This window comes from Barbus barbus (genome assembly GCF_936440315.1).
Source record: "Barbus barbus genome assembly, chromosome: 42".
Taxonomy (NCBI): Eukaryota; Metazoa; Chordata; class Actinopteri; order Cypriniformes; family Cyprinidae; genus Barbus; species Barbus barbus.
This window is the reverse complement of record NC_136720.1, coordinates 13,160,669-13,188,217: the sequence shown is the minus strand read 5'-3', so window position 1 is coordinate 13,188,217 and position 27,549 is coordinate 13,160,669. Positions and strand designations below refer to the sequence as shown.

The window sequence follows — 27,549 nt, the reverse complement described above, 5'->3', positions numbered from 1 at the left end:
TAAATTATAATTACTACAGGCTTAAAAAAAATAAAAAAAAAAATAAAAAAAATAAATCACATTTACAAAATTTCAGCAGAAATTTTCAGACAAAAAAGGTCTGTTGTTACACAGCTCAAACTGTTATTTTCAAATGAAGCAGCCTTCTATCGGTCAATGTGACGAACTTGTTAAATGCGGTTGAGAAATCTGTGTGGGGAATTTTTTTCCCATTATGTTAAATTTTGTTATCTACTGAAATGACTGGATTTCACCCACAAAACTTTGCTGGCATCTCCAAAAGAACATCTAAAGGATTTGATCAGATTTAGTTTACGTCTGGGGATAATTTAATGCCCCAAAAGAATAACCTTCATGAACCTGCATTTTAAAAAGCAACAGGCACATACTGTGAAGATTCACCACTGAAAAATAAAGTATACAAAAGCTATTTTTGTTTTCAATTAACATCATTTAAACCCGCAATGAAATGTTTGTTTATTCGACATTTGGTCTGCAGATGTCCTGAGATGAGCTACAAACAGTATAAAGAATCAAGCACTGAATACACACATCTGCTCCTGAAGAATGAGTCGTCCACTATTAACAGTTTGCAGGAAGACAAAATACGGCTTCTTCTTAAAATAAAATAGTTCACATTTTCCACACTGATTGTTGGGGAAAATGTGCATAATTCTGTGGAATTGTTAAAAATGCAGTCTTGCATACTTTATTTTAAGGTCCAATTCTCGCTATTAACAAACCATTAACCTCGACGTTTGCCTCAATAAACTCCTAATTTGCTGCTTATTAATAGTTAGTAAGATAGTCATTAAATTTAGGTATTGGGTAGGATTAGGGATGTATAATACGGTCATACATGTGCTTTATAAGTACTAATAAACAGTCAATATGTTAATAATAGTCATGCAACTAGTTATTAGTAAGAATTGGTCCTTATAATAAAGTGTTACCAAAAATGCTTAAATGTGTTAAAACGGAAATGTGCAGAATTAAATAGTGAATAATTATGCACAGCTTCCTGCTGAATTCTATCACTTCGGATTATATGTGGTTATTCTTATTCAAAATTTCACAACATTGGCCAAGTTTCATAGCAGGCATGTGTTACTCAGGGTATGAGGATGTCTGTCTGCACTAATCTGTAGAATAAGTTCACGCTGTGAACTACATGCTGTGTGTTTAAAGAGTGTGGAGCCCACTGTGCTCAGGGGAGCCAATAAGATCTATTCTAATCTTATTAGGACAGCCTATTGCATTACCATAATTTAAACCAAAGAAAGAGTTGTCTGTGAGCCCAGAAAATCTCTGAGGTGTGATACCGACCGCGAGTGTGTGTGGAATTTAAAAAACGCCCCCTCTTCTGGTTACTGTTTCGAATACACAAAGCTTAACTTCCAGCTTTATATTGCACGTAAGAATGTAAAAGTGTGTGCATCCGAGACTATAAGTCAGTCCAAAGGTGATATAAATCCTAGAGCGTACAGAACGGCTGCCGCTCCCCATGCAATAACAGCCATAATGAATGTGCGGTCTGCCTGGCGGTCCTAGCCGACCCCTGGAGAGTCTGCCCACACAGAGGGGAGAAGACGGGATTTAGGGCACAATCGGTCCCCTCGGCTTCAGTCCTGCTGCCAAACACTCCGGCCGTGATTTATCCTGCACACACTCTGCTCTGATTGGTTTCCCTTGCTGAGCCTAACTTTAAACATTTACTCTACTGCTGTTGCCGGCGGGGTGCAGGTGGGGTTGGGTTGGCGCTCTCCAGGGGTCAAAGAAGGGGAATGTGGAATGGAAGCAAAATGGTGATTGGTATGAAGAGAGGCACACCTTATTGATATAGAGGTCCTTATTGGTCATGACAAGGAAGCCTCCATCGTCCAGAAGAAAGCAGTCAAGATTCTTTGAAAGAAAAAGATACATACAGTCTTAGTGTAATTCAAAGTAAGTTTGTGCTCAGTAAGTTTTTTTTTTAAGTGCCCCTATTATGGATTTTTGGAAATGACCTTTCATGCAGTGTGTAACACAGCTCTAAGTGAATGAAAACATCCTGCAAAGTTTTAAATCTGAAAGTGCACCGTGTATAAAGTGATTGTCTCTCAAAAGAAAGAGTCGACTCTGAATCATTGAAACGAGTTGTTTTTAAAATGAATCCCAAGCCGTTTCATGTTGACGTCAACATGAAACATTAGCATATTGCCCGCCCACTTGTTGCGCGCAGACCAGGGAAAATTAGATTTTTGCATTGGTCTGAATGAAACTGCAAATTCATTCTTTTCCACTAGGCGCCGCTTTTGGTGCATTAAAAATAGTTGTACACAAAGCAGCACTTCGCTCACAGATGCTGCTTTAAATGAAATCGACCAATCACCGCAGATTAGCATCACGCAAAGGAGGGTTTTGGAAAAATGAATCGTTGAGCGAATCGTTTGGGAGTCGTTGAGCAAATAAGGAAAAAATAAATGCATATAAGAAAATGAAAGTGTTTTTGACCTTGCATGCATGTCAACCTCTTGTTGGGGACTCCCAAAACCAAAATATGAACCTATCATAACCCATAATAAGGGCACTTTAAAGAAATTAATATTTTTATTCAGCAGGGATGCATTAAACTGGTCGAGAGTGACAGTAAAGACATTTATATTGTTACAAAGGATTTCTATTTTTAAATAAATGCTGTTTTCCATTCATCAAAGAATCCTGAAAAAGATTACATGGTTTCCACAAAAATTTGCAACCATTTTTAAAAGTGAAAATAATAAGAAATGTTTTTTGAGAAAATATACTAAAATAGAAAAGTTCTTTTGAACTGTATTTTTTACAATATTACTGTTTTTACTGTATTTTTGTAAAATTACTGTAAAATAAATACCACCTTGCTGGGCATAAGAGAATAATAATTAAAAAAATCTTACTAACTCCAAATTGTTAACAGTAGTTCATATATTATAGATAATAACATCTCTTTACAGTATTCACATAAATATTATCTTACACTATCGTCCCTCCTGCACCCACAGATTTCGCCAACACACTGTGTAGAATGAGTAATAATACAGACAGATTCATATTAGAGTTGCACAAAAATATCAAAACTATATTATCAGGCAATATTAGAGATTTGTATTTATTTATTGGTATCAGTGGACAATGGACATTGACTCATATTGCATATTTAATTATGCATGCTAATTTTTTTACATTTAGATCACCTTTGACCACATCTAATGCTCACTTTAAATTAATCTTTAAAAACATTAACAATAATAACACTGTTAAATGAAAATTCAAATCTCAAAATGAATATTAGTTTTTTTTGTTGTTTTTTTTTGCTTTTTTAAACCGTGCATTACAATGTTGTAATTATAAAGTTCACCTGCAGCATTTAGATTTCGAATTTACTTTTTGGAATTTGAATATTGTCCATTTAACCATAACTTTCATCACTGCATACCTAATTCATACAAATGGCAAACTCACACTAAAAAGATGAATCAAACTGACAATAACCATCTTTCTAACCAGCACTACAGTTAAAATGAATACAGGTAGTCCATTCTTTGCACTCACTTTGGGCGTAATCGTAGCGTTGATGAAGCTTTCCATCCAAGTCTGTTTATCCAGTTTTACACCAACCACTGAAACCAAAATGAGATTAGTTTTAAATTGTCCATCAGTTCACAATCACACAATCAAACAAAAATTCACTGACTTTAATTACACTATTGGTAGCTTTCTGAACTGGCCACATCTAATAAGTGCCAATAATTTGAAAATACTGTTTGATTACTTGACCAGGCAGGCTGTTATATCGGTTTATCACCACATGCTTTCTTCTATCTTTCTATCCCAGTGAATATCTACAGTATATTCCCATATCAAAACTATAAGAGTCCAACTCTTACTTGCTGGCTTCAGCATGAATTCATCAACTCTCAGGTCCATCGCTCTGCTCACTAAAATTGAATCTTGAGTTTCTGATAAAAAGGGGACAAAAAATATCTATTAATCCAAAAAGAAAATGTGATTTTACTGTATAATAAATCACAAACACATACGCACCATTGAATGTATATGGCGGAGATGTAAATACATAAATGTTGTTGTCCAGACTTCTCTTGTAGAAACTAGACTTGTATGTTTCTGCCTGTTCAGTCCATTCTGAACCAGCACTGCAGAACACACACAGAGTGATCATTTTAGTCAAAATCCCATAGGCCTGCCTGGTATTCCCTCTCTAAAGCTTTAAAATATAATAGTACCTCGCAGGATAGACTCTAGTGACTCCGCCGTCTGTCGTCACAAACTTAGCCCTGATTCTCTCATTCCTGAAAACCACAAACTAGACTGAAAAAAGTGCTGTATAAAATAGATGAAGTTCAGTGAAAAATTCTATCATCATTTATCTTTTATGCTGCTTATGTGATTTTCTTTCTTCTGTGGAACACAAAAGGAGATGCTCAGCAGAATGTTCATGCTGCTCTTTTCCATACAACAAAAGCATACAGTGGCCAAACTCCTAAAAGGACAATATACCACCATAAAAGGCAATTTTTTATGATGCTCTTTTTGGAATTTGACAGCCTGTACTTTCATTGAATGAAAAAAGCAGCATGAACATAGTTCAAAATATCTCCTTTTGTGTTCCACCAAAGACAGACATTCATACAGGTTTGGATCAACATGAGGAGAGTAAAGTTAAAGTTAAATTCACTTGGCCTTGTGTATTTTTCATTTATAATTCAGTACAACTCACTGCCCCTGTTTGTTCCAGTGTTTGGCCAGTTCAGCCGTGATGCCAGCGTCCAGCAGCAGTCTGTTTATTAGCTCCATATTACCTGAAGATCCATATATATAAAAGAAGGTTTCTATCAACATCTCGCATCCTTTTACCATCATTTTGACATGACAAGTATCAAAATGGCTCTCACACTACAGGAGCAAAATCTAATGGAAGATCAATAGGCACAGAACAAAGCTTTACGTCATTATAAGCTTCACCTTTGACTTGATAAATGCATAAACACCTGTTGGTCATGAGTAAGAACAGGCTCCACATTCTGACCTTTGAGGCAACTGATGCCAAAGTCATAAAGCAGTAGAACTTCATAAAAAAGAGAGCGAGACAGCGATGCAAAAAACCAGGCGGTGAGACATGTCGGGAAAGTAACACGCAGATTAATTTTCCGAGACGTGGAACACGATTGTATTCTTCGCTGTATGAAACGGCAGTAAGTGTTCAAAGGTTTTTCATTTTTTTGGTGCGGGCACGTTCAGAACGTTAGAGTGTTTTATAACATCGCACTGCAGTTCATTACCGCAAAGCCTTCACGACAAAACACACACACTTCAGAAAGAGCAGCTGGTGTACAACTTTATTCTGCCCCCCTCTGCACACTGCATGCTTTTCATTAGGACCTGATTGAGAGCAGCGCAAAAACACAATTCAACTGATCTGCCTGTGTTTGACAGCGAGGAAATCGTGGACTTAAAATACCAGGCCTCTGTGACAAATAGCCACAGAAATGAGCGTTTACAGTGCTGTTTTGCTGGTTACAAAATTTGATTGTCTATGCTCACAAGGAAGTTTTATTCTTGAGTGAAAAAACTAAATTATTGTCTGTTGGTTAATGTGAGATAATTTTTGTTCTGTTGGATTTCTGAAATAGAGATCTAGAGATACTTTTGGAACCTTAAATTAAATTAAATTATCTATTTTATTTAATTAAAAATAAATGTGTTAATTGAATTGAATTTAATATAATATAATTTAATTTCCTGGACCCTACTAATGTATTGGCACACATCGTCTCTCTCTCTCTCTCTCTCTCTCTCTCTTTTTTTCCCTGTGACATGTCCTGCTTTTCCTCTTTCACACCGGGTAATTGGTGCAGAATTCAGGGGGTGGGCTCATAGGAATAAAGGATTACAGCCAAACCTACACATTCAACACATGTGCACCAAACCAAGTGATTACCGCAGCACCAACTGATCCTGATGAGATCAAAGCAGCCTGTGGAAAGGAAGGTGAGGGGAAGGGGGGTGTCTGTGTGTGCGGGCAAAGGGAGGAGGTTTACTTAGCATTAACACAGTCAACAAGAGAACAATAAATATAATTAGATTCAAACTAAAATACACAAACGCTAATTTAATCAAGACAAGGTGTAAGAGGACTGCTTTTGATGTGGACGAGGTGTTTTTTTTTTAAATACAGTAGAAGTAGTCTGATTGTGAATAGAAGCTTTCGCCTATGAAAGAACTCAAAATTATTCCAAATCATTTATTTTGTATCTAATATACTTGGTTATGAACTTTATTTAATTCAGCATTATTACATAATTAAAATATAGATATTTCTTTATTTATTTGCCAGAAAAAAATATTAAAATGTGTAATGATGACATTTAGTAATAATACAGTAATATTTATATCATTGTAAAAAAGGTTTAAAAATAATACAAATATATTCCAACCTGAAATAGCAATATTTGGCATTTAGAATATTGTATGAAGCTATTTAAAAATGGGGAATGATATTATTTAGTAATATGCAGTAATATTTAAAATACTGTATTAAAAGTGATAAAAAATAATGTGTGAAAAAATGTGTGATTGCACTATTTAGTAATTATATTTATAAGACTATAATTATGGAGTCAAAACAATGCCGCATATATTTGCAAGAGAATTGAAGTATTGCAAAAGAAAATAAAGTTTTGCAAACAAAAATGAAAGGGCTGAGAAAAAATTATGTACTTTTGTAAACAAAAATAAAGAATTGCAAAAGAAAACGAAGTATTGTGAAAAAAAAGAAGTTTTGCAAATAAAAATAAAGAATTGCAAAATATAAATGAAACAGAGCAAAAGCAATGATTTTGCAATACATATTTTCCATGGCCATATCTACTAATTTATTTGCAACGCTGCTTTTATTTTGCGTTTCAGTCAAGTTTGAGCTTGCGATACCGTTTTCCCCTTTGCGCTTCACGTTTCTGCACATCTCACTTTGTGGCACTGTTTTGACATGGGGGTGGAGTCAAGGGATGGGGGCGTGTACAACAGGCCTGGACATGCCTCCCTGGAAGTGACGTCATCGGCCCTTTATTTACTAGCTTTAAAACAAACATGCATGTTTTCATTTTATTAACTTTATTAACAAATGTATATGTGTATTAGCAGCGTTTGCTCAAGTTAAATAAGTTGTTAATATGAACAACTGCTGTTTATTTCTCTCAATGTGCACACTTTTATAGCATTAAAATGTGTATTGTTTCATTTGGTTAACTAAATGTGTATTAACAGTGCTTGTTTAAAATCTCTTAACCTGTGGGAGGACGCGCAATTGGGACAAATTTACGCATAATTCACTTATTGTTGTGCTGTCATTGTAAGTGTTACACACATTCAAATGAAGATGTTTTAGATGTTTATTCCTCTACTCATAAATGTTTAAACTTTGGATTAATTATACATTTTTGTTTTGTAATTGATTATCGTTTATGGTTTGCTACTGTGTCGCTTATTTATTTCTGAAAAAAAAACTGAATTATGATGTAATGAATAAAACAATTTTTATGATTACCCCACGTTTATTGGTGTTGTTCTCTTATTCAAATGATAAAGTATATACCTAAATAAATTAATAATTAATTAGGTGAAACTGTGTGCTTGAATTTGTCATTGTATCATGCATCCTTTGAAGTGTGGTGAATTACTTATAATAGTTTATTTGGGGTATTTTAGTCATTTAAATAACATGGGTTATCTTAAAATATTTTATTAGCTATAATATTACACCACCCACATATGCATTTATTTCTTTGTAATTCTCATTGTCATTGCAGGCTGGTTTATATTCATCATTAAGAAAAGTGATTAGTGTAATCTGCTTAAAAATATCTGTGAACTTAAAACAACAGGACAAAAACATAGCTGATGACTAAAAAAAATTATCATTTTATTACTCTAGATATTGCGAAGACAGTGGCATAATACAGTGACATAATAAGTTTTTAGCCATATCAAAACAGTAGTCATGGCATGGGTAAATTTGACCCATTGGCACTTTTAGGTATACAGCGACCTCTGGTGGTTGAAGTGTTAACCATAGGCTACCGGACTGTATTGCACGAATTAAGTTTATTATGAATAAATGTTACATAAAGTAAGCTAATAAAATAGGCAGACAAGAAAATTTTTTATCCATCCCACAAGTCTTGTAAGTCCATGTATTTTATTATTATTATTATTGGTAATATTTTGAAAACGCAAAATAAAAGCAGCGTTGCAAATAAATTAGTAGATATGGTCATGGAAAATATGTATTGCAAAATCATTGCTTTTGCTCTGTTTAATTTATATTTTGCAATTCTTTGTTTTTATTTGCAAAACTGTTTTTCTTCTTGCAATACTTCATTTTCTTTTGCAATTCTTTATTTTTGTTTACAAAAAGCACATTAGGTTTACTCAACACTTTCATTTTCGTTTGCAAAACGTTTATTTTCTTTTGCAATACTTAAATTCTCTTGCAAATATATGTGGCATTGTTTTGACTCCATACGGTATGCATGTAGTGTGAGCACTAACCGCGCAGAACTTCTGAAACATGCATTAACATTGAAATATAACTTGCAAATGTTATAGATCTGTAAAGCAATATATTGTGAGAGGGCCGTGTGCTACCGCGTCCCAAACGACTCCAAATAATAAACCACAAAGTTAACAAAATGGTGCTGAGCGAGAGTGCTTCACTGCTGTCTTCACATGCTATCGGAAACATACTATTTCCCACTTATGAAGTCGTGATTACGAGCACGTTGCATTCTTTTCTGTTAAAATAATGTAAATTTTTGTGAATTTTGATATTTAGCCTAAAATGTTTTATCGGGGGCGTTCATGTGAATGCTGCTGCAGTCTTAGGCCCACCCCAAATGCTCTCATTGGTTGAGACGTGTCATGACACCCATCCCAAGTCAGTAATGATCAACATGCCACCCCTCCTGTGAGCCTTGGTTTGTCTGTATGTGAAATCAGAGCCAGTGAGCAACGGACTTTCAAAATAAAAATAATAATAAAAAACGTGTGATAAAATAATTGTCGGCGTTAATTAATTAATGTTTGTTTAACACATTAATTAAACTTGCCCAGCCCTAGTGGAATTGCAATATTTACAACATACAATTTATTTTTAGCTAAAAGTAGTGACTACTATTAAGTAACGTTTTAATCAAGATTATGTCCTCAAAAACTGAGAAGCCCTGGAAATCAACTCTGAACCTTTAAACTAGCGGTATGAATCCCTGACCTCAGTCGATTTTAACCAGCAGCCCAGAAAGCGCCAGAAGATACTCACATGTCGAGTGGTTGGGGGTATATATGTCAATGTATTTAATGAAGTCTGTGAGGAATTGTGTGTCGTTGTCACTCTGAGCTTTCAGGTCTGAGCAGTAATCTCTAAAACATGAAAAAGAAACATTTCTCAGAATCATTTAGCAGAAATAAAGTAATAAGTAAGATCGGAATAACATGAAGGTGAGTAAATAATCACAGTATTTTTGGGTGAACTATCCCTTTAAGAAACTGACCTGGGTGCTATTAAAGTATATCCATACTCTTCAAATCTGTCCACATGCAGGCTTTCAAAAACTGAAAGAAAATATGTAAATATCAGAAATCAGCGAGATCAAAAAACATTTCAAATAAGTTCTGTCATTACAGAGCAGAAAATAATACAATACAGATATATACAGAATAAAAACAGACCCCAAAACTTACAGGTACATTCAAAATGACCTGACAGTGAAACACAACTCTACAGACAGCTGTACAACAGCTTGTAAAAATATGTCTGTGAGCTTCTGTCTAGTAAAGCGGTTATCTGCTGTGACACCCTGCTGTTTAGGCACACGACCTCACATATGGGTGGCCCAGACAGAGAAAGTTCAAAATGAGACATTTGATCTATTATCTCAAAATATACATGTACAGTGTTTTTAAAAGTAGTAGAATAAAGCAAAATTAAAGTTGAGATGTAGAACAAAAAATATTTAAGATTTTGCACTATAATAATATATTTTTAAATAAATAAATGTCTCTTACAAATTCATCACATTCTCCCACATACATTCTTCTACATATTTAAGTATGTGGGTATGTTTGTGAGTATGTTTGTTCTTTCTGAAACCAGATGACGGACTCAAACATGTGAGCGGTCAGACGTTACATCCAGGTTCAAACATGAAGGAGAAGACAAAAGGAGAGAAAAACAGTACTTGCCAGCTTCTTCTGAAGGGTCAAATGCCGCAAAGAGGGAAAGGAGGGAGCGATTTACCGAGGAAAGGAAGCAAAGAGAGGCAGAGAAACAGGGTAAAACCACAGGGGTCAAAGGTCACCAATATTTTATTCACAGAACAAGCCTTGAATAAAAATATTGCATTCTCATCTAAGGTTTTCTGCTGGTTGTATATTGAAAGACAAGCAACGTTAATGAATTATGCATTCACATGAGCCAAAAAAGATGACAGATGAAGGAGGTAAAAATTTCATGCAGAAAATAATTATAAGTGACTTTTTTCAAAGTGAACGTCACTATGATATTTTGTTAATGTAATGACATCCCAATATTTTTTAAATGTGGGTAAACTGTCCAAATGCATTTTGAGGCCGCTGCGTCTTGATTTACATTAAACTCAATCTCTGTGATGGTGTCAGGTTGAAAAAAGACAAAAAAGTGGTAAAATATGGTTTTAAAGGATATAAAATATAGTTTAGCAGAAGGACAAGCCAAGATCTGGTGGCAGACGAGCGATGAGTACAGATTGTTATTGCGGAACAGTAACGTTAGACGCCTTGAAGTTACACTGTCCCGTTAAAGTTAAAAAGGGACACACACATCCCACATCCACACCTGGACATGAACACGTGGACCCAACACACACACACACACAGAGGACATGCCTTCTAAAGAGTGAGGCCTGTATTTTGTTAAACCGCCCCTTTACGAGTCTTTGAAAGCATCCAGATGATTCAGAGAGCGAAGGGGTGGAGATAAAAGTACCGGTTCAGAGCACAAAGACTCGCACTCATGTCCTCTGCGGTTTCACCTTCCAAACCTCCAGGAAAACATCTACTAAACATCTCCTGATGCCCTCACACATACATACACATTCTGACTCGGTTCCGGTGAGTAAATGTGATAGTCACACTTCATGACACTCATACCGTTGACAAACACACCAAATTTGTAAAGAGAGAACACATCTAAACTGATTTACTCAGCTGGGAAACATTTATACATGCAAAAACAGACATAGAAGAGTGGACGAATGCGTGTTTGTGCATTATTTTTTATGGTGGCTGCGATTTAGATACTGTAAGTGTAGAGCAGGTGCTAGTAGTAGAGATAGGCCGATAAGGGAAAATCTAGTTTAAAATACATGTGCCAAGTTCTTAGAAATGTCTCTTTGTATTCATGTTGGTTTCATATGGGTCTGAAAAACTATAGTATAACATTTTTAACAGTTTAAAGTTTAAATTTAATGACTCCAAAAATGTCAAGTGGTGTAACCATCAAGTAAAAAGTAAAAACATATTTTGCTTACACCCTGAATCTGTGTACACTTTATATTATAAATATTTTATATAAATATTTTTAGATTTAAACAAGTATCAAGAAATGTTATTCATCAATATCATGTTTTATAAGTTGCACCACATGACATTTTACTTGAACTCGCATAAATAACATTTTTATAAGTTGCACCACATGACATTTGACGTAAACTTGCATACATATAATGTTTATATAAGTTGCACCACATGACATTTGACTTGAACTCACCCTGACATTTAAAAAACAAGCAAACATACAATTATCAGATATTTTAAGAAACTTACTGATTTCAACACACTTTCATGAGGGTCTTCATAGGTCATAATATAATTTCCAATTTATGATTTCCAATTTCCGATTATCAATCTTCACATGAATCATTACATGACTTTGATTTAGACAAATATTTTTCAGATATTTATAATATTTAAGGAAAATTGCTCCAATGGTTTATTTATAAGAAATAACAGTAAAAGTAAAAAAACTCAATTTCAAATAATTTTTATAAGGTTTTATTTTTAAGAATGTCTTTCTATGTATTATAGTATCAGGGAAATTTTATTACCTTGACATTCTTGACTTAATACCCCTATAAACATTAAAATGTATTTTAATTTAGAAATTTAATTTTAAAAAGTTTGTCACATTTTTGTTGCAGTTTGTTGCATTTTAATGTATTTTTGAATAAATGAATAGATCCTAAAATTCATATTATTGTAACATTTGGAAAAAAATACATTAATTGAAGTTCATTTTGCCAATAAAATGGTTTAAGTCTTTACTGACAATAAGCAGCTAAGTAAATCTGAATGGTAATTCCATTTGAGCCAGGATATCACAAAACAACAATATCGGCCGATCTCTAGTGAGTATCACTGAACACTATGAAGGAAATACAGAAGGAAAATACTTGCCGGAATTTTCTGAGACATTCCAAGCTATAGACAGACAGGGAAAAGGGAGAGATATGGAGAGAAAAACAGAGAGAGAAAGAGAGAGAGAATGAAAAGATTTTGGGGAAGGCAAGATATAGGAAAGAACATGAGGGATTTCACAATATTTTATTCAACCCCAGAAGCTTTGAATAACAATATTGTACAGGAACTGTAAGGGCTCTCCTGAAGGGAGGGGCATTTGAGATTCCCTTTCCTCTCCCAAAAGCCACATGAGAGAGTACGAGAGGGTAAACATGGGCACAGAGGTGCATCTGGAAGAAAAACCTGGGCTAATATGCACAAGGTGAAACCCTTTTGCCATTAAAGGAGTTGTCACCCCATCTGGCACACGCTCTTGGAGACCAACCACAACTGAGGAACCACGCTGTTACATCTCCAGAGGAGGTGAGAGTGTCAAAATAGAGATGTGAAATGGACAGAGGCTGTAGGGAACTCTCTGGATAAAAACCAGGAGGCTCATGCTACGGCTTCTGGCCTCTGAGGCCAAGAGACTGTCATTCTAATCTCTTTGATAAAGGTGTGAGAATGTGAGTTATGGTACTTACATTTGGCCTGAGTGATGGTGTCTACTATAGTGGCCTTGATGTAGCTGACACTGTAATCAGGCAGAACTAAAGCGAGACTACAGAGAGAAGACAAAATAAATAAATGAGGATGAAATGTAGCGGATTTCCTGACATTATAAAAATTGAGAAATTAAAGTCCTGTGAAATTAAAATTGGAGTTTTGTAGCTTTTTGTCCATGTTGCAATTTACAGATTCCAACTCAAATTGGTAAGAGATTTTAAACTCAAACCTAAATTATTCTATTTCGCTTCTCTGTGTCCTTTACGGAACAAGTATGTCAAATTTCTGTTCAACATGACTTTGAACAGTGTCCCCTAGCGGCAATACTAAAAAAAAAAAAAAAACATTCATATGTTCACTTGTACCCCACAGATCCTTCACAACATAAAAACATGTAACAAAAACAAAGCAAATCAAAGCAAAGAAAAAAATAATTAATTAAAATAAAATGCAATTAATTAATTAATTAATAAAAACAAGACAAAAGCAAATCATAAATTAAATAAAAATAGTAAGAAAACAACAAAAGACATAAGACAAAAACGAAACATTTCTCAGACCTGTAGTCTGTGTCATGGACAGGTCCCCAAGTGTAGGTTCGGATGCCTCTGTCTATGTAACGCTGCAATTAGAATAAAATAACACTTAGTGGTTTAATGAACTATTGATCTATGTTTTACTTCTGAATAACTAGTATTATATAGCCCAGTGGCTCTCAACTGGTGGGTTGCGACCCAAAAACATTTAAAAGAGAGGAGAAACTGTTTGTGTGTGTGTGTGTGTGTGGCTACTCCAACTCTGTACAATTTTAGTGCAATTTCATCTGTCATTTGTTCTGTTCCTGATTTACAATCTATGCTTAAATCGTAATGTCTTGAAAATGATTTATTCATTTATTTAAGAGTGTGTCAAATAGATTGTTCGCCTTCATTTTTTATTATTTTTTTTATGTCAAAGGATGTGTGGCTAATCCAACTCTGCACCATTTTAGTGCAATTTCATTTGTTATAAGAAACATATGATATGTTAATATGGCTTAATAAGATAAATAAGATATACAAGTAATTAATTAGATAAGAAAAAAATCCTGTTCTTAAGTAATATTGTTGCCTAGTTAAACTAAAAAACTAAAAAAAAAAATAATAATATATATATATATATATTAAAAATAAAATATAGTACCAGTCATGATGTCTTAAAAATTATTTGTTTATTCATTTATTTAAGAGTGTGTCAAATGGATTGTTCACCTTTATTTTTATTATTTTTTTATGTCAGAGGATGTGTGTCTAATCCAACGCTGCACCATTTTAGTGCAATTTAGCTGTTATTTGTTATAAGAAACAGATATGATACATTACTATGGTTTAAAGGGGTCATATGATGCTTTTTTTAAAGATCATTATTTTGTGTATTTGGTGTAACAGAATATGTTGACATGCTTTAATGTTCAAAAAACACATTATTTTTCAAATACTGTACATTATTGTAGGTCCTCTATGCCCCGCCTCTCTCAAACGCTTAGATTTCTATAAAGTACCTACTTCCGACAAGCGCAGTCTGCTCTGATTGGCCAACTGGCACAGTGCATTGTGATTGGCCGAACACAACAAGCCGCGTCGGAAATGTAACGCCCCTTTCCATAATCGTGAGTTTTAGCTTTCAAAATAAATGGAAAGACAGTTAATAATGTCTTTAGTTTTACCATCTGTTCAAGCCCGAGAGGGAAACAGAGTCGCGTGACAGACACAGTGATGATGCTCCTATGTGTTAGCAGTTGGCTACTCAAGCCACGATTGTGTGACCGTGTCTCCCCCTCTCACACACACAAGCACACACACACACACAATGCGCAAAACTCCGCATTTGAGCAGTCAATAGCAAATACTTAAACTAATAACAAAACATACTTACAGTCGCTGATTCAGAAGCGCCAGATTGTCATAGCAAAGTCAGAATTATCTCCTCTCCTAGGTTCACGAAACGGTCGTTCATAAAATGCGTTGTGATAACATCTGGGTTGTGCTGTTCTGTTGTAAGTAATCTTAATGATTCCTAAATGCATCTACTTTCGGAAGGTCAAATAAAGTGCTTTTGCCTAGAATCACACAGTATCTCCCTGTCATGGCTGCATCAACACTACTGCGGTTACTGAAACCACGCCTTCTCTCTTTGCGTGAACATTTGGCCGACATTACGCAAATATTTCCACATCTTGATGTAGAGATGTGGGGGCGTGTTCGAACGAGCTGTTTTAGGGGGGCGTGGCAGAGTCTTAACTTTGATGAAGAATATCTCTTTGGTTTTGAGACTTTAGTCTTTGCAACTTCAGGGGTCTTATCTATTCACAAACAGCTTGTAACACTCCAAAGAGAAAGGAAAACTTGAAATCTCATCATATGACCCCTTTAATAAGATAAACATGGTTTCTACCAACCAGAATGTGTTTTGTGCAGTAAAATTTGACCAGAGATATTTAGGAACTAATAATAAAATTCAATAAATACACTTTAACATTTAAAGGGCACTTTTGGTTGCTTTTGTACAATGTTTGAAAAATATAAACAATTTTTATGTTGTTTCCATTTGACTTCTAATAAAAAAAAAATAAAAAAAAAAGGTTCTGAAGCAAAACCAGCTGAGAAGCACTTCCTTTAATGCATGCATGATTACCTCATCTTGAGACTTCATTAGTGTTTGGAATCTCTTTTGATCCTTCTGACCATCTATCATACTTCTTCTGATCTACAGACAGACAGAAGTCAGACAGACAGGTGTGTCACTGATTTATCATTGCTGTAAATACAGTATGTTACTGGATCTTCAAAAGCAGACACAGAGTGTTGCTTTCAGCTAAAAGAAGAGACTGCTTTCATTTACTACTGTAATCTAATATCCCCTTAGTCATTCTCAAGTGAGAAAATGAGTAATTTGGGTTGTGAAGTGAGAAAATTCAATTTTTATAGCCAACATGTTGTTCTGAAATCACACAGGACTGAGAATCAACTTTGCTGTTTGATGATGCTTCGATAATCACTTTGTTATGACTTGAACATCTGTACAACAGAGCACAAGCTAAGTTACAAAATAGAATCACACCAGCCTGTATTAATTTTAATACAAGAAATCTTGAATCTAAACGCTGATTTGAACTTAATGGGATATAAGATTATTTTGAAAAAGGGTTTTTTGTCCATTAAATGAAAGTCAGTTGGGTCCAGCGTTGTTTTGGACCCCATTTACTTTCATTGTATTGACAATTTATTTGATTTTTTTTCATGTTCGGCATTAGAAAGAACATCTTAAAAGTTTGCTCTCACCTCCACTTTCACTTCATCCTCTAGTTCTGCATCCAAGAAGTCCAATGTCACGGGTTCCTGAGACTTGAGATCCTGCAGGCAAACAACAACAACTTTCAAAGTAATACCATAAGTCAATACTGGACAGCATATTTGTGCGCAGAAATATTTACCAATGAGTCACTCTTTCCTTGAAGAAGTGCCCAATGAGAAACTGTTTCTCAGCACATCTACTTTGTTCCACACAAAGTGTTCACTAATCCCATGGATCACTGACTAAACATTTACTAAATGCCATGCATGTGTTTTGAATAAATGCTCTCTGTGCCGTTTCATCTGTGAACTAAACAGATCGATTGTATTTGGGTTGCACAAATTATATTTATTACAAAGGACAGATGACCTCTGCACATGTGAGTGGCCAGAGTTATTTCATCATAACCTGTAGTGAAGGTTCTTCAGCCCTGCATAACTAATCATACACATGGTTATGGGCAGCTACTTTTAACAACAGAGAGAAAGAAACATACAGCGATGGCATGAGTGAGAGTCATACCTTTGGCTGAAGGTTGGGATGAAGTAGCACGTAGCCGTTGGGGTCGATGGCGAAGTAATATCCATTTGGTCCGAGCTTTATGGAACAAAAGACAAGGGTGATTATATATGTTATTACTGGCTAACCTTTTTGCATGTGAAATGTTTATAAACACTCCCACCAGGCTGGCACAAAGAGTTCATCATTTGTTTAAGCTTGGATGATTCATTTTTGCTGCTTAGCATGCACAGACAGTACCCAAAACAAACAAACAAACAAATAAATCCTATTCTTCAGAAATATTGGTGCATAGTTAAAGTAAAACTATTAAAATCTATATTGAAAATAAAATATAGAGCCTTCTCTTCCTTTTTTCCAATCTATATTTAAATCTTGACGACTTAAAATTTATTTATCTATACATATATTTAAGAGCGAGTCAAATGCATTATTTGCCAAATCATATACTAGTTTATTTGCCTTTTAGATAATTTTATGTATAGCTTTGGTCAACCGGAAGAAAGAAAGAAAGAAAGAAAGAAAGAAAGAAAGAAAGAAAGAAAGAAAGAAAGAAAGAAAGAAAGAAAGAAAGAAAGAAAGAAAATTTAACAATGTGATAATAATTATTGGCTTATAAGTATCAACCAAAATTTAAATATCAGTGCAACCTTAAAACATACAAAAGGACTCAAAAAAATAAAACTTTATTATATAAAATGTGTATTGAACTCATTCAAACTCATCAAATCTATAATAATTAGTGCTGTCAAACGATTAATCGCATCCAAAATAACAGTTTTTTACATAATATATTTGTGTGTACTGTGTATATTTATTATGTATGTATAAATACACAGACATGCATGTATATATGTGAGAAATATGTTACGTTTATATATTAAATATATTTATGTGTTATAATTTATATGAATATAAGTATATACATGCAAATACATGTAAATATTTTCAAAATATATGCTGTATGTGTGTGTATTTACATTTACACATAATAAATGTACACAATACACACATATATTATGAAAACAAAAACTTGTATTTTGGATGCGATAAATCGCGATTAATTGTTTGACAGCACTAATAAAATATTGGACATTAACCATGTGAACTCAGAAAAAGGTCAAACGCATATATTTAATATTAAACATATTTAACATAAAATTACCCCTTTAAATTTATTTGGCACTGAAAAAACAAACCAAAAAAACAAGATTTACTAAACAAAAGGAATGCAGCAGCACTGGTAACATGACTCAACTGCTACAGGTCAATGCAACGCTTGTGCAAGCTCTTCAATGTTGCAAACTATCGGTCGTAAATTAAGAAGTGCAGATCGCACCCACACGCTCTCACGCCTTACAGTGTAATGTGGAGTCAGTCTCTTGATGTCATCCAGAGACACGTCTATGGCCATCACCCCCAAAATCAACTGGCTCTGGGCCTGCAATTGATAACAAGGACATTAAAACCGAACGTGTTCCACTTCAGTTCATCTGATTCACAAGATATCAATTCATTGACTCCACCTTATTCTTGTCTTGACTCTTCCTGGTGTTGGTCATATTGAACACTGGCAGAGTGCCTGTAATCACAAGGCCCAATTCCTGCAACACAAATACAAACACAACAGCTATTCAATACTTCAGAATCAGCCTAATATCAGCCAGATATATAGAACATAAGACGTACTAGAGCATCCACGTAAACGTTGGTCCACTGTACACTTTTTGCTTTCTTGTATTCTTTCACCATGGGTCTACCCAACACATCCAGGTACTCCTGCATGGAAAGGATGCTGGTTACTATCATATATGATGCTGGACAGGAGTCACGTTTATGTGAATGATGCACTGTTGTTTACCTGGGTGTTGATCCTGATGGCTCCAATCGAGGGGATCTCATAATAATAACCTGCAGGAAACATTAAAATCTTAATATGTGATAATACATTATAAGTCTTCCAAATTTCTTAGCATGACATGTTTAGTGTCTTACCGTTGTTATTGCAAGCCATCCATTGAATTGGTGTCTTATCATAGTTATGCTGGCCCACAGAAAAAGTGAAGATTCGAACCTGACAGAAGAGAGAAACAAAAGACATTGACATGATTATGTTGTAAAACCAGGTGTATTTACAGTGGCAGTCAAAATTTTGGGATCAGTAAGAATATAAGAGTTTCTTATATTCATCAAGGCTGCATTTGTTTGATCAAAACTACAGAAAATAACTGTAATTTTGTAAAATATTGCTGGAATTTAAAATAACAATACTTAAAAATAGAATTTATTCCTGTGAAGCAAAGCTGAATTTTTAGCATCATTACGCCAGTCTTCAGTGTCATATGATCCTTCAGAAATCATTCTAATATGCTGATTTATTATCAGTTGTGCTGCTTAATATGTTTTGGGACCTATGATACTTTTTTCAGGATTCTTTGACAAATAAAAAGTTAAAAAGAACAGTGTTTATTCAAAATCAAAACTTTTTGTTACAATATACACTACTGTTCAAAAATTCAGTAAAGAGGTCAGTAAATTTTAAGTCTTTTTTGGAAACGATATTAATACTTTTATTCTGCAAGAATGTGTTAACAGGATAAAAAGTGATAGCAAAGACTTACATTGTTACAAAAGATTTCCATTTTGAATAAATTCTGTTCTTTTTATTCATCAAAGAACAAAGTATCACAGGTTCCAAAAAATATATATAAAGCAGCACAACAGTTTCAGCACTGATAATAAATCAGAATACTAGAATGATTTCTGAAGGATCATGTGACACTGAAGACTGGACTAATAGGTGAGGAAAATTCAGTGCTGCGTCGCAGAAATAAATTATATTTTAAAGTATATTCAGATAAGAAACCAATATTAGAAATTGCAATAATGTTTCACAACATTACAGTATTTTGATCAAATAAATACAGCTTGAGCATAAGAGACCCCATTAAAAAAACATTAAAAATCTTACTGATCCCAAAATTTTGAACGGAAGTGTAAATATAAGTTTTAATTTCTGGACCAAAAAAAAAAACAACACCTAACAAAACCTACATTAGCAAATCCGAAGACATCCTTATTGGTAAAAAATGATATATAATTAAATATGATATTACATTTACATGAATAATTTAGCAGATGCTTTTATCCAAAGCGACAATATAAGTAGAATAGAAAGTGCTAGTGTTACAGATAAAATTAAATATGATATAAATTATATATTGTTTTTGAAAGATGTGATTTCTCACTGCTCACCAAGACTGCAAGGCTTTTATTTTATTTTTTATCAAAACACAGTGAAAACACTGTGACTGATTATTGAATTGAATACTGTGAAATATTATTACAATTTAATATGTAATTTATTTATGATCACTCAGAAATCATTCCAATATGCTCATTTGGTGCTCAGGAAACGTTTCTTATCATTATCTATGTTGAAAACATGCTTATATAATAATGATTATTATAAGGCATAATATTTTTTTTGGTAAGCATGATACATTGTTTTCTGTTAATGTTAGTGCGTAGTATTTATTATTAGCTGTACATAAAAAACAGTAGAAGTCTGTGGTGTGTCCTGATTTATGTGTGTGTGTGTGTGTGTGTCCATGTGTTCCTCTTCAGGAACTCGAGCTGCGTCAACGACGCTTTGGGGGACGCCAATAGCGTAACCGGCTCTGAATACCAATCAAATCTGTCCAGAAATGGGAAGGGATGTCACGGGCGAGGTGACGTAATGACCAGCTGGTACAAAAGCACGTGCGGTGAAACCGGCATCAGCTTTTTGTCATTCAGCGAAGCGCTCTGTGACTGGTGAGTCCTATTTACCGTTGTCTGTCTGTTTGTAAAACATGTCAAAGCGAAGTGGGGAGAGGAGTGAGGCGCAATACGGGCTGTGTGTTCCTCCGTGCAAAACGCTGTTTGTGTACGGAGGATACACACAGTCTGTGTGTGCTTTGCTTGGGAGCGAGGCATGCGGAGGCAGCCCTCGAGGGGGCTGATTGTCCGCACTGCGAGGGTTTTCCTCTGCGTGTGCTTCGCTCCCGAAAGGCTCTTTTCTCCGGAGAGGGCTCTTTCACTAGCGTTCCCCGCGGCACTGACCCGCTTCCGCTAAGGCGGAGCGGAGACGGCGTTCGTGGGGTTCGCAACGGGATCTGGCAGAGGGATCGGAGACGAGCGAGCTCTTTCTCCATCCGCACCTGCCGGATCCCGCGACCGCTCCCCGAGTCCGGAAGCACGCGTGGCGGTTTCTTCCCCTCGGGCAGCAGCATCGGCGCTTCTCGCGTCTTCCTCCGAGGAGGTTGACATGGGAGGCGTCGAGCATGTTGCACCCACTCTGTCGTCCCATATGAGGAGCCTGTGGAGTGTTTTGTCGAACCGCAGAGAGGGTTATACTGCGTTCTCTGCGGTTTCAGACTCACCTCCACATCTGAGCCTGCCCTTTTTTTCCCCGACCTCCACACTGAGGTGTCGAGGTTGTAGGGAAAATATTTCGGCCCGCCTCTTCGTCCCCTCATTCTGTTATTTCGGTAGTGTCATGGGGACGAGTGAGCGCGGTTACAGAGCGATGCCGCGGGTGGAACAGACGCTTGCGAGCTATCTGTCCCCTGACGCTGCGTCGTCTCTGAAGGCAAAGGGTACGCGTCAGCAGGTCGGTCTGGCTTATGTTTGCACATCATGGTGGCATGCCAGGCTGACCTGCTCAAGGAGTTGGATGAGGGCGGGGGATTAATGCGGAGCACATCTGTGTGCTCCGCAAAACCGTTGATTTGTCTCTCCGCGCCGCCAGGGAGACCGTCAAGGCGATCTATGGCAGCCCTGGTGGCGGCGGAGAGGCATCTTTGGTGGACCCTGTCGGATTTATGGTAAGCAATCGTGACAGGGCCTTCCTTCTGGACGCCCCACTTTGCCGCCTGGCCTTTTTCGGTTCAGGAGGCAGGTGGCGGAGTTCCAGCGGTTTCTCCCTCGCCGCTCTCTAGCTCATGGGGCTGCTGGGCGAGAGCAGCCCCTGCCGCGTGCTGGCTCCTCGTATAGGCAAGCGTGCCCCCGCAGGAGCGGATTGGGGCGGTAAGAAGGGTGCGCGGTCAAAGACCTCCCAGCCAAGCAGGCGAAGACGTCTTCGGCCAAGAAGCCCTGATGTGAGTGGGATCAGGGCTTATGAGGGTAGCCCCCGCTGCGGTAGAGCGACGATCGCACGGCGATCGTCACTCCCCCCAGCGCCCTCAGGAGATCGTTCTGCCAACCCTGCCACCTATGGTGCTTCAGGGCGCAGCGGTCTCCAGCGAGCGCATATCTCAGTCTCTTCCGCCCGGTATCGTAGCGGAGCTGAGATGCTCGCCACCCCTTCGGGGGTCTCTGGAGCAGCTAGTTCGGCCGTTCCCTGCCGGGGTTCCGCTTCAGGGCACCGAACTAGCCGCTCCGGGTTACACCAGAGGCCAGTCTCGAGAGACTGGTTCCCTTAGTAGACTATTTTGCAGCGTGGATACTACTGCCAAATGTGTCTCGATGGGTCCTGCGCACTGTAGAGAGAGGCTACAGAATCCAGTTTGATTCTCGTCCGCCTCAATTCAATGGGGTGAATTCCACGTTGTGGGCCCCGAGCAGGCTCTGGTAATGGAACAAGAGGTAGATACTCTCTTAAGGAAAGATACCATCGAGGTGGGTCTTCCTTCCGAAGAGAGTCCGGGTACTACAGCCGGTACTTCATAGTTCCAAGGAGGATGGAGGTTTGCGTCCCTTTTTTAGATCTGCATCAATTGAACCGCTCAGTCTGCAAGACTGAAGTTCAAGATGCTCAGGTAAGTACTCAGATCAAGTCCGAGGACTGGTCTGATAGCAGGTAAGTATCTCAGATCAAGTCCGAGGACTGGTTTGACACGTAGATCTAAAAGACGCATACTTCCATGTCTCCGTCCTTCCCACTCACAGGAAGTTCCTGAGGTTTGCTTTTGGGGGCAAAAGCTTACCAATATCGGGTACTTCCCTTCGGCCTAGCACTCTCACCCCACACTTTTACGAGTGTGTGGGCGCCACGTTAGCTACGGGGCGCCCGCATACTCAATTACATCGGCCTTTGGTTGATTCTTGCTCTATCAGAGCGGAGGGCGGCTCAACATTGAGGTGTTGTTCTCGCTCACTTAAAAGTGTTGGGGTTAAGACTGAACCCCAAGGAAAGTGTGCGTTCTCCATTACAGAGAACCACTTATCTGGGGGTGGTGGGGATTTGACCACGGTGCAGGCACGTATGTCTCCTGCTCGGATCGAGTCAATCCTCACGAAAGTCAGGAGGGTGAAAGAAGGCCAGTCACTCACTGTCAAGCGGTTTAGATACTGCTGGGTCTGGTGGCAGCTGCGTCCAACGGGATACCTTTTGGCCTGCTGTACATGAGACCCCTACAGTGGTGACTCAAGACCAAGGGGTTCTCCCCGAGGGGAAACCCGCTTCGCATGATCAAGGTCACGCGGCGGTGCCTACGTGCCTTGGACATGTGGAGACAACCTTGGTTCTTGTCCCAGGGCCTGGTGTTGGAAGCTCCTTGTCGCCGCGTATGCTAGCGACGGACGCATCCCTCACCGGTTGGGGAGCGGTCATGAGTGGCCACCCTGCCCACGGTCGGTGGAGGGGTCATCATCTCGCCTGGCACATCAACAGGCTCGAGATGCTGGCCGTATTTCAGTACTTCTCCTAGACCTAAGAGGTTGCCATGTGTTAGTTCGCAAGCGACAACACATCGGTGGTCTCTTATAGCAACCACCAAGGAGGTCTGCGGTTCGCGCCCCCTGTACAGGCTGGCACACCAGATCCTTGTGTGGGCTATGAGGCCTAGCTCTCCTGGTTGGTCGAGCTGGCATTGCTCCCCTCAACTTTGAGGGTCACCTTTGAGCATGCCGCTCCCTTCTGAGTGTCTTGAGCTCCCTCTCATGCAGAGAGTTAAGTGCTCCGCTCTCCAGAGATCTGCCTTGGTAGAGCTAGCATTGCTCCCCTCAACTTAGAGGGTCACCTTGAGCATGCCGCTCCCTTCTGAGCATCTGAGTTAGTACCTCATGGGGAGCCGACACCCTGTCGAGGCAGGGGCTGTTATCCGGGAATGCTTCACACCGAGGTGGGGAAGCAGATCTAGAGAGTGTTTGGCCAGGCCCAGGTGGACCTCTTCGCTACTCGGGCAGCGCAATGTCCCCTCTGGTACTCTCTACGTCATCCAGCTCCGAGGGGCTGGATGCTGTGGTACAGACGTGGCCGAGGCTTCGTCTTTATGCCTTTCCCCCGATTGCTCTGCTCCCCGGAGTTCTGGAGAGAGTGCGCCGGGACGGACACCGGCAGCTATTGGTAGCCCCGTTCTGGCCGGGCCGAGTATGGTTCTCGGACCTGATTTTCCTCCTTGACGGCTCTCCCTGGGAGATTCCAGTCAGGAGGGATCTCCTCTCACAGGCAGGAGGCACCCTTGTGCACCCCTGCCTGGAGTTATAGAAGCTGTGGGTGTGGCCCCTGAGGGGGCACAGCTGATAGCCTCTGGTCTCTCAACCGAGGTTGTTGAGACCATTCTCCAATCCAGAGCTCCCTCTACGAGGAAACTGTATGCCCTGAAGTGGAGACTCTTCACTTCATGGTGCGGAGATCGCCAGCTCGACCCAGTTAACTGCCCAGTAGGTACAGTGCTGGAGTTCCTGCAGGCTCGACTCTCCGCAGGGTTAGCCCACTCCACCTTGAAGGTCTATGTGGCGGCAATTTCTGCTTACCACACCCCTCTTGCTGGATTGACAGTGGGCGCACAACCCCTAGTTACATGTTTCCTCCGTGGTGCACTGAGGCTTAGTCCTCCTCCCTTTCGGGAGCCTGACCAGGTGCGAGCACGTCCACAGAGCTGCCATGTGGAGAAGGACGGACCAGTTGCTAGTGTGCTACGGTCCTTCTAAGAGGGGTCTGCCTGCTTCCAAGCAGACCCTCAGTCGGTGGATTGTGGATGCCATTCACATGGCTTATGAGTCTTCTGACCTCCCCTCGCCGATGGGAGTCAGGGCTCATTCCACTAGGAGTGTGGCGGCCTCCAAGGCCTTTCTCGCAGTTGTTCCTATTCAGGACATCTGCAACGCTGCGGGTTGGTCCACGCCTCTGACCTTAGTCAGATCCTTGGCCTGGACATGTGAGCCACTCCAGTCTCTTCCGTTCTCTTGCCCTAGCTGTGCGCCTCTTTTGGACACACAGGGCAGGGGTGCGGAAGTCTGGAGCCGTTGGTATCTCGTTCCCCAAAGCGTCGTTGACGCAGCTCGAGTTCCTGAAGAGGAACGTCTTAGGTTACTTGTGTAACCCTAGTTCCTCGAGGGAACGAGACGCTGCGTCACGGAGCCACACTTCCGGCATCCCTGCCAGCGCTTGCTTCATTCTATAAGCTGATGCCGGTTTCACCGCACGTGCTTTTGTACCAGCTGGTCATTACGTCACCTCGCCCGTGACATCCCTTCCCATTTCTGGACAGATTTGATTGGTATTCAGAGCCGGTTACGCTATTGGCGTCCCCCAAAGCGTCGTTGACGCAGCGTCTCGTTCCCTCGAGGAACTAGGGTTACACAAGTAACCTAAGACGGTTCCTCACCTTCTTGTCACTGTTGTACTCATCAAAGATCTCTGAAGCTCTGTCCTCCCCTCCGTCAGTGAATAGCATGATGATCTTGTTACAGTTTGCTCTTGAAATATTAATCTACAAAATGAACAAATCATTTTAAAAGTGTAAAGATACATATATATATCTTGAAGATGCACTGTGATGCCATAGCTTTATTATTCACTGCTGCTAGTTTTGTTGAGTAGCCTATAACTAGCGGAGGCCACAAGATGGCGCAGAAAACTAAAAAAAAAGTTACCTTTACACAGATTAGATCTCAATATATCCAATGAATAGGCTACACATTATATAACTTTTTTTTAAAAGTCCATCACAAAAGAAGATTTTTGTGACAAAAAAAGTTGTTGCGTAGGTAAATATTTTGAGGGGTAAAGAGAGAGATAGTATGGTTTCATAATGTTTTTGGGTCAGCTACATTACATATTCTTACTGAGGAGAGCTGGTCAAAAGCCTCCTTGAAGCCGATTTTATAGTCAGTGGTGCCGTTTGCTGTGATCTTCTGGACTGCCTCCTTCAGAATCTTCTTGTTACGGACATTTGCTTGGACCAGGTTTTCGAAGCAGGCGACTGACTTGGCCGAATTGTTGAACTGAAACCATATAAAAGCATCGTAGTTAAGTTATCCGTAAAAATCTGTTTTAAGACTGTGAGGTGCAGCTCGCATACATGCAAAGATTGTTATGAAATCCTTTAGATTCAAGGCTTTGTTCGGGGTCTCTATATAAGTCCCATGGCTCAGTGCCAGCAATACACTTAGAGCACTGCTGGCTAATTTCATTAACGCCAAGCTAACGTCACACAGCTGGAGTCAGGCCATAAAGTACAAGCGTGAAGCTATTAAAGAAATGGAGGAAGAAAGTTAATTGAAAATATACAAAACAACTCACTCACTTAAAAGCAGAATACAGAGTTTGTGATTTTTATCCCTGTCAGTAGTCTCACGAAGAAAATGAAATAAACGATGCATTTCATAAATGAATTGTACAGCGTCTAGAGCAGAGGATGATGGGAAACATCAATAAGTCTATGGCCTGCCGCCTCAGCGGTGCCTAACTGAAACTGCAAAAAAAAAAATTAACTATGACGTTATGGATGCTTGGAGGCTCCATGCCTCTGTTTCCCTCCAATTTTCTATTCCTACTCAGCAGGAATCCAGATTTTTGAGGAGCGTCGGAGGAGTTCATCATTTAAACACTCTCAGCAACACACATATCTCCTGTAGACTCACAGAGACGATGTTGACGTAATCATCATCGGAGAGAGTCTCCAGCATCTCGCTGACGGAAGTGCGAATGAGCTTCAGTGTCAGACCCGACACACTTCCACTCCTACAGAGAATTAGAACACAGTTTGAACGGGTTTTTTCTATATAATCACTACAGTTTGCTACAAAAGATTAGGTTTATTTATTTACTTTGGCAGATAAAAATCTTAATACAAAAGAAAAAAAAATCCAACTGAAAACAACTAAAACAAAACAATAAAATATAGAGAGAGACAACTTATAGTTATGGGCAAAAAAAATATATAAAAAATTAAAAAGATAGACATCTAACTGAAAATAACTTAATAATAGGCATTTATTATATTATGGACAGAGGTGAAGAGGTAAAGAGGAGAATGGAAAAATAATCTGGAAAAAATTATACGAAATGACTATGTCTCTCATTGATTTATAAGTCATTGTCAATGTTGCTCTTTTGGATTGATTCATTGATTGATTGATTGATTGATTCATTCACTCTGAAAACAACTTACTAATTTAAAATAAAATAGATATTTAAAAAAAAAGGAAATAAAAATAATATAATATGCAGCATGTCTCCAGAACTGACATGCTGCATCAAGTTTTTACGGGTTAATAATCAATCTGTGATTCCAATGGGAGGTGTGTGGGCTTTAGTGTTTAGTCATAAAGCTAAACTACATTGATTGGCTA

At 38.5% G+C, this 27,549-nt stretch overlaps 1 protein-coding gene across 1 annotated transcript in view; it reads right to left on the bottom strand.

Moving 5' to 3' along the window:
- Positions 1 to 27,549, bottom strand: part of cacna2d1a (calcium channel, voltage-dependent, alpha 2/delta subunit 1a) — a 98,486-nt gene that overhangs the window by 7,408 nt on the left and 63,529 nt on the right. Inside the window, exons 10-31 of the mRNA XM_079403456.1 lie at positions 26,839 to 26,938; positions 26,041 to 26,199; positions 25,581 to 25,685; positions 18,982 to 19,060; positions 18,848 to 18,897; positions 18,676 to 18,765; positions 18,513 to 18,590; positions 18,347 to 18,427; positions 16,990 to 17,064; positions 16,455 to 16,526; positions 15,808 to 15,879; positions 13,695 to 13,756; positions 13,113 to 13,189; positions 9,585 to 9,645; positions 9,353 to 9,453; positions 4,757 to 4,838; positions 4,263 to 4,328; positions 4,063 to 4,172; positions 3,906 to 3,977; positions 3,571 to 3,638; positions 2,996 to 3,034; positions 1,831 to 1,902 (exon numbers count right to left, since the gene is read on the bottom strand). Coding sequence (XP_079259582.1) covers positions 1,831 to 1,902; positions 2,996 to 3,034; positions 3,571 to 3,638; positions 3,906 to 3,977; positions 4,063 to 4,172; positions 4,263 to 4,328; positions 4,757 to 4,838; positions 9,353 to 9,453; positions 9,585 to 9,645; positions 13,113 to 13,189; positions 13,695 to 13,756; positions 15,808 to 15,879; positions 16,455 to 16,526; positions 16,990 to 17,064; positions 18,347 to 18,427; positions 18,513 to 18,590; positions 18,676 to 18,765; positions 18,848 to 18,897; positions 18,982 to 19,060; positions 25,581 to 25,685; positions 26,041 to 26,199; positions 26,839 to 26,938 — 1,771 coding nt within the window. The remainder of the gene's footprint in view (positions 1 to 1,830; positions 1,903 to 2,995; positions 3,035 to 3,570; positions 3,639 to 3,905; positions 3,978 to 4,062; positions 4,173 to 4,262; positions 4,329 to 4,756; positions 4,839 to 9,352; positions 9,454 to 9,584; positions 9,646 to 13,112; positions 13,190 to 13,694; positions 13,757 to 15,807; positions 15,880 to 16,454; positions 16,527 to 16,989; positions 17,065 to 18,346; positions 18,428 to 18,512; positions 18,591 to 18,675; positions 18,766 to 18,847; positions 18,898 to 18,981; positions 19,061 to 25,580; positions 25,686 to 26,040; positions 26,200 to 26,838; positions 26,939 to 27,549) is intronic.